The sequence below is a fragment of the Notothenia rossii genome (assembly GCF_949606895.1).
Source record: "Notothenia rossii genome assembly, chromosome: 11".
Taxonomy (NCBI): domain Eukaryota; kingdom Metazoa; phylum Chordata; class Actinopteri; order Perciformes; family Nototheniidae; genus Notothenia; species Notothenia rossii.
This window is the reverse complement of record NC_136910.1, coordinates 47,769,417-47,782,451: the sequence shown is the minus strand read 5'-3', so window position 1 is coordinate 47,782,451 and position 13,035 is coordinate 47,769,417. Positions and strand designations below refer to the sequence as shown.

Here is a 13,035-nt window from a genome sequence, read left to right as displayed (position 1 = left end):
TTTTCTCTTTCTCTCCATGAGTCTGTTAAGCTGCTCAGTTGTTAAGCTCTGCTTTGCAGAAGTGCTCTCCTGACAAAAAGAGGAATTTAAGCCATTTTGTTGTTGCAATCTCCTCGACTGCTTTGATGAACAGAGACAAATAAAGACCCATATGTCTCTGTGTCTGTCGATAGCTGAAATGTTTCTGTTTTATGCATTTTAATATTGATCACCAACCTGCTCCAAAGGCGAAGAAGAAGCTCTTGTCAGGGTGATTCTCTAGCAGTGACTTGACCCTGTTCCCCATCCTCTCGTTCCTCTTGTAGATGAGTTCCTGTCGAAAGTAGCTGTCTATTTCCTGGGCGGTCACCTGCTCGCTGAGTGGCAGTGTCACATTGTTGAAGTTAGGGACCTACAGGGTGCAGAGAGGATGGTTCAGGTTAAGCCGAGAAGGTTAAAAGGGGAAGGGGGAGAGGAGATTCCTTTTCATTCAAAGAAAAATACATTCTAAAAACACATTAATCAAAAATGTGTATTTGAACTGAAGGTGCACCGGGATTGTTAGGTGGGTGAATGGGTAAATAATGGAGAGAAAGACATGGCAAGTAGGAACAGAAGAACCAAATTGGCAATGTATAGAGAGGCTGGGTGTAGGAGGAGGTGTGGGGGATGAAGGGTCGGTCAGAGGGTTGAGGGGTGAAGGTAAAGGGTCAAAGGTCGTGTCACTGGGACACTCCAAAGGGTCAAAGGGTCAAAACGACTCTTAGTTTATTAATTAGGGAGAAATAATTTAAAGTCCATTGCTACATCACACAAGATGAAGTAAGACTGGCCTGTGAGGTGTCGTGATTGAAGATGATGGAGTTGAGGTCTCCACAGTTGTAGTGTCTGATGAGGTCTTCGGTGGTGTAGGGGACCTGAAGGCTTCCGGCCCTCAAAGACTCCTGCTGTAGTAACGTCTGGTTCAGGGCAAAGATCACCTACAAGGAGACAATAGGAACCAGTTATTTATCCATTTATTATAACCATGACGGGAGACCCCAAGGCTCTCCGGCCTCACAAACTTCCTTTTAGTTTTTGCATTAGCAAAAGTTGTGCATAGGACCTGTTGCACATAGGCACAAGCCTTCCATTTTAAAATAGCCAAGCTTTCATCAAAAGCAACCACATTTATAAATCACTCAACCCATTTCTTTCAAGCTGTTAAATGATAGTGTACGATTGAGGAAGAATAGACATTTTTGTCCGATCAAATAATTACATCACAGCAGTTTAAGGAGCTTGACTAAGGTGATAAGCTGTTCATCCTACCTAAACTAAGGCAGGACTATTTGCAGTGAAACATTTAATACAGACCTACTATTGGATACATTTTAGACCTGCTTAAGACGCTGGACAAACATTTTAGAAATTAAAGACAAAGGAACTAATTCTGAGGTGATCATCATTGCTAGTACACAATTTCAGGATAGTCCATCCAATATTTGAAGGGACATTTCACTCAAAGTCACAAATGCATCAGAGGATAACCAAAGACAGTAGGGTTTTTCATGTTGGGACCAACTCTTCAAAATGTCTTCTCGCTCTGTTCAATAGATATTGAGATATTTCAGTCGGGGCTAAAGTGACCAAAAAAACAACATTGCCATCCCTTGAGTCACACTGTTATCATAGCTACAATGTGTACATACATCTCAAACATATGTTTTTATCACAGTTTTAAAAGTAAACCAAAGCCCAAACAGGAAGTTAACCAGGTAAAAATATTTGCTAAACTAACCACCACAGCAATGGAGACAGTTTAAGGCTTTGCTGCCAAAAACCCTCTACGCTCTGCTGCAGAGGGATTCAGCCTATTGTGTGAGCGTGAAATCGGCCAGTGTTTGGTGTGAGGGCCCCGGTGAGCCTGCCGCCTGTGATCAGCACCGCGAGGACACACATATGCATACATGCACACAAACACACATGAACACACTCATTGAAGGCCTCTACACACAGCGAAGCCTGAGACAGAAACCACCGCCACTCACCTCAGCACATGCCCCGCCTCTGATCCCTCCACACACACACACACACACACACACACACACACACACACACACACACACACACACACACACACACACACACACACACACACACACACACACACACACACACACACACACACACACACACACACACACACACACACACACACACACACACACACACACACACACACACACACCTTTCACCCTGCAAGCCATTGATGTCGAGTCCCTTAAAAGAGGAACGTTTGTATGGCTTATTTGTTCCTCTATGGGAGCTATCAGTCAAAGTGAAGATGTGTTTTGTCAGCTGTGGAACTATGTTAATGTGTCTACAGTATGTTTGACAATTCAGTGTGCATATGTGTACAGCTTCCTCAATGTGTGTGTGTGTGTGTTCTCTCAGATCTTTGTCAAATGAATTCTGTATTGATATGCATACCCGTACACCAACCAGACCAACCCAAGCGGCTGTTTTTCTTTTTTCCATGTTCTGCTTTTTCTAAGGTGCTCTGATGACACTATTCTCCCTCGGCTGGCCCATTGTGGGAGCCTGGGTGAGGCAGAGGAGAGGAGGAGAGGAGGGCAGCCTGGAGCAGATGCCTTCTTGTCAGGGGACAAAGGACCCCTCCGTCACCCTCTCTTCTCCTCTACCCTGCGCTCCCTCCAGCTTTCATCGGCCGCGCATCAAAGTAGCGCTCTGCATATGAAAAGGACCCCGTCTTTATGCCACGCAAATTAGCCTATCGCCGCCCCTCCCCGACTCATTTCACAAAAAACACCCTCACATCTGTGCCACGTCCGTGAAGGAAGGCCCTCATCTGCAGGGTCTCCCCTTTTTTTCTCAGCTCTCTTCTCCTCTTTCTCCGCTCGCCGTGCCTTTCAGCCCCTTAAATTATGGCTGTAAAGGGAGGAGGAGGGAAGAGAGAGGGGGAGGATCAGTAAAAAAAAAAAGTAGGGGGGAAGGTTAAAGGATGGGAATATAGAAAGAAAGAAAACACAAGCAAGAAAGTGAGGAAGGATGCAGGAGTGGCGAGAAGGAGTGAAAGAAAGAAAGCCTTAATGAATGATTTCTTTCTTTGCGCTGTGATCCTCCTCTTCTGTTAGTGCACTGTGGGTCAGCGGGTGCATTTTCCCACTCGGTCCCTTTCATCAGGTCCCCCTGTTTCTTCTTCTTCTTCTCCTCCACGGCTTGCCCCCTTCAAACCGCCCCCCCCTCCAGCACACACACACACAGACACACAGACACACAGACACACCCCTTGCTGATATCAAAGCAAGCGGAGCCAATGAAAGTCAATAATTGTCCTTTGTCATGGAAATGTCCCCCCTTGTTGAGATGGAGTGGGGTGGGTGTGTGCATCCAGAGCAAACATCATCACAGTCGGATTCCCACATGTGGAGATCTGGAGTGTTCGGCGGCTCGGTTGAAGAAATGCTCGCTGCTCGCGCTCTCAAGTGTGTTGGCTTAGCTGAGGATTTGCAAGAAAAGTAGCGAGCATGCTTAGAGGAGTAGCTCTGAGGAGAGGTTACATTAATTCCTTTTAAAAACTAGTGTGCACTTTCTAAAAATCATTAGTCTGTTTAGAACTAATATCCACTTATCAACTGCACGCACTAGAGCCCCATTTCACAGCAGCGGCATCTTTAAAAGTGAGACATGTCAACCCAAAGATCAGACTAAAAACCCTAAACTATACTAAAAACACTATACTAGTGTTCATTGTGTCAGTTATTGGTTTGTATTTGTTTGTCCTGTGTCAGATGTTCTTGTTGTCCCTCTCACGCTGTTCATTTAAAGTCACGTTATGGTCAATGAAAACCCAATGTTGTCTCGTTTGAGTCAATAAACACAGTGTGTATGTTTGGATCATTTATCATTAGATGATGTTCAACATTTAGTCTAGCCAAGATATCAACTTGTTTCTCTCCCCCAAGCCCTGATGTCATTGTTAACCATTAACTACTTAATACAGTTTAACCAAAGTAACTCAGAGTCCTCCTGACTGTGTTCATTGTCTGCTGAGGGTCTGATATGCAGCACAGGAAACAAAACTGCTGCATTAAACCAACATGTCTTTGCAGTTTTTAAAGATGTTAGTATAGTTTGTATTTACATTTAAGCCTCATTTGTTGATATAGACACAGTTAGTATTTAATTACATTGCTGCAGTCAAAGTCTAAGTCATGGACATACATGTAAGATCATTCAAACATGGTAAAACAGAGAATATTTCATCTGTATGGTGGTCAATTCAATTTCAAAATGTGTAGTCTGTGATTGAAACAAACGTTTTGGGGCCATATCAAGCTGATATCAGGTCAACGTGTCACTTGTTAGAGGCTTTTATCCAAAGCAACTTACATACTCAATACTGTGGACAATCCCCACAGGAGCAATTTGGGGTGAAGTGTCTTGGCCAAGGACACAACGACATGCTGACTGCAGTGGGGTTTGAACCTCTGACCCCCTGATCTGAACACCAACGCACAACCCACTGTGCCACACACCTCCTAGTTAGTCATTGCAACGACTAAAATTGCCTTTATCATACAAGTAAGGAGAAGACGCGCTACGAATCAGACCAAGCAGATCTATGTTATTTTGGGAATCTATATTAAGGGAGGAAATCTGTTGAAGGGAATTCAAACTGTTTACTTTATTATTTTTAGTTTATTTATTACTAGTTATCTTTGGAACTGACAGTCCTACTGAGGAGAAAGCCAACGCAGTTAATCAGACTGACTCCTTCAGTTTCATCTCCAATATTCAAACATCAACACAGCCGTCTCATTCTGCATAGACATAACAAGCAACGATAAGATAACAAGTATTTCATCTCAATATGTCAGCAACACATTGTGTCTGTATACAAATGCATAGAGTCATATGTAAACTGTATGTGAGGTCCTGTCACAATATGAATATGGTACAATGAGAGCAGCTTGCAAACACTGAGATAAACTCCCTGCATGGTAAAAGCCTCCAAGTAATTGACGTTATTATGATTTTGACAGAGGTGTAAGTGCTGCCAATGGAGTTGTGAGAGTGTTTCAGTGACTGAATTTCAAATATCATATTTAAAAGAAAGGGGAAAGGAGAAGAGAGGGTGGACTGAATGGAAGGATGTTTGACTTGGTGGGTGTTCTCTGAAGTGTGTGTGTGTGTGTTTTTGAGCAGAAAAGCAAGTCTCAGGGACAAAACAAGAGTTGTGAAAGTCACCTGTCCACTCTGTGTTGACAAACTTCAGAGTAAGAGCACATTTTAATGAGTGCATTTTAGGGCTGCTCAAGTAATCGTATTTTAATCGCGATTACAATTTGCAACGATTACGAAACAACGTAATGGAAATAAAACGATTATTTTGTTATTATTATTATTATTATTATTTTTTTTATAATAATTTTGTTGTTGTTGATTTTTCGGTTGAATTATACTTAAAGGTGACCTATCATGCACTTTTGTACGTCTTTTATACATGAACATGTGTCCCCGGTGTTCCAGGGAACTCACCAAGTGTCAGAAAACACAACCCTCTCTATTTTCCTCCATACCCAAATCTCTTAAAAAGGGGCTGCAACGGATCTGATACAAACTGATCCAGATTTGAACACTTCTATGACGTCACAGAAGTGGCGCTATGGCTATTGGGCCAACTCCACCAATCAGGAGGAGACAGCCACGGACATTGCCGTTGGAAAGCGCTGGAGACGCTGTAGTACATATGCCAGGCCTGTAGATGGTGCTGTTCTCACAGAATCAGCCCATGCAAAGACAGTGTTAAATTGAGCGAATTGAGGAATGGCTAAAATGCATGATCTGTTTGGTATTTTGAAAAATAAAAAGTATAAATATGCCTTATATAGGTATGGTCCTACACTATATTATTTAAATATAGCATGATAGTTCCACTTTAAAGTTCAGGGTAATCAACTGTTAAAGTTGTTTTTTCTCCAATAAATGGATGTTTTCAAAGTCAATGAATAATCGTATTTAATAATCGCAATTACAATAATTGACCCAAATAATCGAGATTATGATTTTTGCCATAATCGAGCAGCCCTAGTCCATCTCCCAAGTATGAATGAAGGATTCCAATACATCCTCTGTTTTCTATTGACTACACGCACATAGAGGGAGAGAGCAGTCTATCGTGTACACAAATCAGCAGGGAAGGAAAACAACAGCAGAACCAATAAGACAGAGGTAAAGGCAGAAATAAAAAGAGAACAGGACTCTCAGTACTGATGTTACCAGAGGGAGGGGAGCATGAAGGCAGACAGAAATAGACAGAGATAGTGATTCTGAGTATCTTATGACTGATGTTATCAGTGAAATTAAAAAGGGCGGAGCAGCGTGTCAGAAACACAGCAGCCCTGCCAGGGTTTTACAGAAAATCTGAAGTAAAGTCCCACTTGGTTATTTCACAAAATGGTTTTCTTTGAACTGCAGGAAGTACCTTTATCTTCCAGAAAAGGTGGGGTTATTGGACTGATTTTAGCAGCTGATTGAAACAAAACTCTCTCTCATTTTTGCTTTTAGAGGGGGGAAGGGGGCAAACAACAAATAGAGCTATGATTGCCACTCTTAGAAGTACGGCCAATTATGACTACGTTTTTGACTGTTCAATGTCCTAAGAGTGTAAAAAGATAAAACGGGACTAACTGCTTAGGCAAGGCTATAGTGGTGGAAGCTCCTCGTTTGAACATAAAGATCAAAAGTGGAGCAGTTGATAAAGACATTACGATTTTGAACACGGAGGAACTTTTTGGGGGGATGGGGGATTTAGTAAATTCATGGTTCTGCATTTATAAAAAAAACACTGCTGCTAATGGCTAATGCAGCTGCAACAAATGGTCCCGGCTTCATTCTACAGGTATTCACTGATATTCCCCATTCACACACACACACATACACACACACGTCTGCATACGCATAAATCTTTCACCGCTGCACAAGTGAGCTTTCACTTTCTGGCTGAAACCCCACCATTTCCCCACACACACACTAGCGCACAAACACACACACACACCTGTCAGTTTGAGTTATCTCTATTGTTTTTACGTTTTGTCCTTCCATCCTTCCTTATATACCTCTTTTTCTCCACCGTCTCCCTTTCCCTCCTCCAGTCCCTCTATCAGCCCCCGGAGTCCATTTTCTCTTACCTTTCTCCCGCCTAACATACACCTTCGCTCACACTTCTCCATTTATCCTCCCATTATTTCATTACCTTCCTCTCCCCTTTGATCCTGTACACTCCCTTCCCCTCCTCCGTTGCCTCCTTCCATCCATCTCTCCCTCCCTTTCTCTGTCCTTTGATCCTATACATCCCCTCTATCAGCCAGGTCTTTAAAGATTTGACCCCTGCATTCCTCGGGTCCCTCGTGACCTCCTCACTGTGTGTGTGTTTTCTTGCATGTAAGTGTGTATACACCTGTACAAGATTAGGGATTTTCTCTGTGCACTTGTATGTACATGTATGAGTCTCTCCATGTGTGTGTGTGTGTGTGTGTGTGTGTGTGTGTGTGTGTGTGTGTGTGTGTGTGTGTGTGTGTGTGTGTGTGTGTGTGTGTGTGTGTGTGTGTGTGTGTGTGTGTGTATGTGTGTGTGTGTGTGTGTGTGTGTGTGTGTGTGTGTGTGTGTGTGTGTTTGTTTAAATGATTCATCATCATGGATTACGGCAGCCTCTGGAGCTTAAAGGAGACCTTTGAAGATAGCATTATTAATTTTCATATATGGGACCAAAGAAAGGAAATATGGGGCCGAGATTTCCTACACAGATGAGATGATTGAGCGGAAAAACACCAAAAATAAGACAATGATTTCATCACCAAGCCCCTCAGAGAAAAATCTCCAGGCCTCCCCCCTTTTGGAAGGAAAATCCATCGTCTGATATAATTGATATATCCTATTCCTTTTTATCTTAAACAGTTCAATCAATGAATGTGACATGAACAGGTTTTTCTCAGAGTTTCTTTTCTCTAAAAATGTGCACAAAAGGGGGGGGGGATTCAATGGACAGGAGCAGAGTTTATTCTTAGATGGAAGATGTATTCTCACCTCTACCATAGCTTACACTTTTCATTGATTACTTACTATTAAATTTCATGAAACAGCGTAAGCTTATCCCAAAGCCGACAATGACGTCTTCATGTTGCTTTCTTTGGCTCACCATCAGTCGGACATCCAAAGAGGATTTCTTCTACAAAAAAATTATTTAACAGAAGAACTGTAGAATGGGACCATTTTAACCCCCAGGCCGTAAAATTGTCAGATAGTGATTTTTTGTATCATTTTATGTATTCATTATGTTCCAACCATTAAGTCTTGGGAAATCTATGGTTTCATGTTTTCACAAGACAATAAACAATTAGATGAATTGATTGAAAATGTGATCCCATGTCAATGCACACACAATGTTTTATTGTAGCTATGGATACAGTTATTCTTCTCTTTTTTGTGTGTACTCTCTGTTTCTCTCTCTCTATCTGTTTCCAAAACCTCTCTCCCACCCACCCCTTCTCTTTCTCCCTGTAAAAACATTTTTGTGGGGTGCATTTACCTTGGTGCCCGGACGCAGCCAAATATTTAGGCTGTCACAGTGAATCAGCTTCAAACCAAATGGCTGTAGATCTCTGTGTGTGTGTGTGTGTGTGTGTGTGTGTGTGTGTGTGTGTGTGTGTGTGTGTGTGTGTGTGTTGGGGATTGTGGTGATTAAAATGTCAACTACTCACCCTCCCCGCTCTCTCCTGCTTCACTACGCCGTGAACAAGCTGTACATGAGTCCCAACCATCAGACCGACAGACACACACACGCCAACACTGCATGTGTTCACATCTATCATGATAAAACATTGACTAATGAAAGACAATTATAGGACATCAAGGGGTCCCCTTTAGTCAGTGATTAACCAATCAATCAAATGACAGTCAATTCATTGGCAACAATTTCAATCAATTCATTAAAACAAAAGTGTTGTATCACTAAATTTATACTAAAATATCAATCAATCAATCAAAAGACAAGCGGATTCCAGATGTCAGCCGGGCTCATTGAACAGTTTTCAGACATTCGATAGATTGGCCCATGAATTAAAGAAAGGTTACTGTCAAATTGGTAATCAAATTATAATTATTATATAAATATTTCTGACAAGTTTTCATGCAATTCTCTTATTATTATTTAAGTATGCAAACAATAGAACTGAAAGTATTAGTCAACTCTTGGTCGAATTATAGAAGAAAATTGCAAATAAATTGCTGTTTTGAAAACTTTTCAAGCAAAAATTCTAAACAAAATGCAGTTTAAATGAATTGTTATCCTGCTTTTCTTCATTTTAAACTGACAAAACAAGACATTTAAAGACATTACCTCTGACTTTAAGAAACTGTGATGGACATTATAATCACTATTTTCTGACATGTAAGGGACAAAGATCAATGGAGGAAGAACTCGACAGACTTATTCATCCCATATGTAAATAATCCTTTGTAATGATCAGAAACACAAAGACGCAAAACACTGTCATCACACAATCCGAGACCAACAGAAGAAAAGTTTGTGAGAGTTTGCACCGCAGACACCACTGTTCACACCACTGTCTTTCTGTGTGCCATTCTTCTTTTATTTATTTCTCACACACACACACACACACACACACACACACACACACACACACACACACACACACACACACACACACACACACACACACACACACACACACACACACACACACACACACACACACACACACACACACACACACACACACACACACACACACACACACACACACACACACACACACACACACACACACACACACACACACACACACTTTTACAGAACCCCACAGAGCAGCCGGCCAGCCACTCAGCCCATCAGTCCACTCTGAGGCAGCACGAGAGTCTTGAAAACAGAGCGAGCCGCAAGGAAAACAGCCATCAATCTCTATGACTTGTCTGTCCACTGAAGGAGCGCTGTTAATCTTCAGGACGGAACGAGTCAAGAACAACACTGCTCCATGCCGAGAATCAAGCCAAAACAGCTGCGAGCACTTAGAGGGGATACACACTGACCATCCTCACATTGTGTGTGTGTGTTATTGTGTGTGTTATCACGCAAACAAGGAAAGATGTGGAGTAAGATCAAGATTATCTGAATACACGCAGGAAAAAGTAGCCACGTTTAAAGCACACAGATTCATTGTCGCCTAAAAACTGGTCTTTAATGTTTGTTATAGTTACGTACCATGTATCATGTAGCAATATTATCGAAATGATCTTACTGTATGTTTTTAATTGTATCACACACACAAATAGATATAGAGTTTGAGGCTCTGTGTCAGTCCTTCAGCTGACAATCTCAGGCAATGCAGTCTTCATTACTTTTGGGAATACTTTTGCCATGCTTTATGTCTCAGGAAAAAGCACAAAGACAGACTCTGCTGAGGTCAGACAGTTTGACCTCTTCAGGGCTCTCAAGGTCACTTATGGACTTCTGACACTGACCGCTCCATTACTACAGTTAAATAAATAACATCGCTCAACCTCAATGCAGAGAAATTGTTCATTCATTCTTTGTTTGTTCTGAAGCGTGTGACTTACGCAGACCCCTATATAATTGTCCATATTTCTGTTGTGATAATGTATCAATAAGCAGCAGTGGTAGTCCTACCTTAGACACAATGCATTTTTTAATTTGATCACATTGTTGTTTACTTCGAAATAAAATTCAAACCATTGTTAGAAAATCTATCTGAGATGTCATGAGTTACTTACAATACTTAAGTAAAACAAGGTAAAAGAGTAGTATTTTTTAAATAAAGTATCTTGAATTGTGTTTTTTTTTTAAAGTTTTTCAGAAACACTAAAGAAAGTGAAACGCTTTTTTTTTATAGATTGCTTAAATCATCCTACTTTTTCAATAAATTAAAACCTTCGAATAAACCATTGTATTCACTTAATGCAAGCTGCAACAGCCAATAACTCTTTGGATGTCGGATTCTATTTTAGGAAATCCTTACTTTAATTGTAGTGGGTCGATTTTATTACTGTAGCCTAATTATTTTTACATGTGTTTTAAATAAAGTTGCTAAATAAAAAAAAATAATACTCCTTTATACCTTTAGTTGACCTCATGAAAATTTCCATCAACGTTAAGACATAAGTGGTTTGGAAAAGACATCGGACCTAATATTCAGAATATTCGACCACAGCTCAGATCTCCTACTGCACTGGATTATGGGTAAGATGTTGTTAAGACAACATGTTCTAAGCAACTGGACAACAAAAACAGCAGACAGCAGTCTCCAAGTTTTACTTTCAGAAGTCAGATAGAAAGAGACAGTAGGAATCAAAAACCCACACAGCTCTATTTAGGAGTTTCTGCAATTCCCTTAAACCACTGGCCCGGACTCAGAAGCAAAGCACCGCAGGGAAACCGAACCCAATGAGCAACACACACACATCAGCACACACACCAGCACACACACCAGCACACACCAGCACACACCAGCACACACACCAGCACACACCAGCACGTTCACATTAATATGCATGTAAATACTTTCAGTCAACTTGCATCAATCCCCTCATTCTAAACAAAAACACTGACTCAAAACCCAAAAGTACAATCTTGAACCTCACAAATACAACCTAAAGTCTATCTCATGGAAAATATAACCTAGCATCCAAACCATCTGAGAAATGCATCTGTTTACTGTGGTGAAAGACTGATCAATAAAGGAGACAAAAGGATAAACAGAAGGGGGAAATGTTTGGAGACAGACAGTGGGAACAGGAAGAGAAAACGCCTGCAGCGAAGAGACAAGAAAGACAAATAATATAGAGTCTGTAGGTGGAAAGATGAAAAAAGAGAGAGAGAAACACAGAGGGAAGAGCAAGATGGTTTCAGACGTCTCCCATGACCCGCAGCCTCACAACCACAGACCTATAAACAATCCAACAAAATATGAAAGGCATCCAAACATCCTAAATGTGTTGGGAGTTCACTTTTCAGAAAAAAGTGTCCATTTGCGTTCACAGAGGATGGAACACACATGTGAGGTCGTAACCTCACATGCTTCTGTCATGTGAGGTTACGACCAAAATAACAACTGCAAAGCTACATAAATACAAGATAAGCTCACAAAAAAAAGAGTTTCCACTAATGTTAGATCAGGGGAGGAAGTGCTGTGTGAGGAGAAATAAACACTGAGAGATACAGAGTCAGAGCATGGTTGGCTTTTTGATTTTAGATCCCATTTTGGGGGATTCAGCTGCAAAGAAGAGTCTCTATAGTGACAATGCTAATTAACACTGACATTGTTTAGTCTGTAAAAGTGAATATGGATGCAGGAAATAACACAAAAACATGGTCAACAGAAGCAAGTATAAATGCAATTAGAATACAGCTGTGATATATTCCACTATTGTAGTAAACTAAATGTATTGGCATTGCTGAGAAAAGCCTCCACGTAAATGTGTGACGTGTTACCTATCAGGTTCCAGTTGGTGGAAAAGCAACCAAGTTCTTATGAGGTCAACAAGCTAAAGCCCAAGCAGCTCCTTGAAGAGGAAAAAGGGACAAGGGTCTGCTTTTTTTCCCAAGGCACACCATTAACTGGGCCCTCCAACACAAAACGTTTGGGCACCCCTGACCTATGTGTCATTGGTTATATCATCCTCTTGGGACCATGAATGTCTGTACCAAATTTCATTGAAATATAACCCACAGCTGTCTGGACCTTTCACAAACTGTCCCCCTCATGGTGGTCCTATAATAATAATAATAAATGGGATTTATATAGCGCTTTTCTAGACCCAAAGACGCTTAGAAGAAGTCCTCTGGCGACCGTAAATGTCCGTACCGAATTTCATGGCAATCTACGTAAAAGTTGAGTTTTTGTCAAATTGTAGAAGAAACCGACCGACAGATCAACATTGATGTCTCTAGAGCCGAGCTGCCAGAACACGTTTTCACATCCAGAATGGTGTCTAAAGCTATGAAAATAACACCAA

General features: G+C 41.2%; 1 protein-coding gene across 1 annotated transcript in view; it reads right to left on the bottom strand.

Moving 5' to 3' along the window:
* trabd2a (TraB domain containing 2A) overlaps window positions 1–13,035 on the bottom strand; it is a 61,904-nt gene that overhangs the window by 29,851 nt on the left and 19,018 nt on the right. The window contains exons 3-4 of the mRNA XM_079659606.1: window positions 813–959; window positions 217–391 (exon numbers count right to left, since the gene is read on the bottom strand). Of these exons, the coding sequence (XP_079515732.1) occupies window positions 217–391; window positions 813–959 (322 nt within the window). The remainder of the gene's footprint in view (window positions 1–216; window positions 392–812; window positions 960–13,035) is intronic.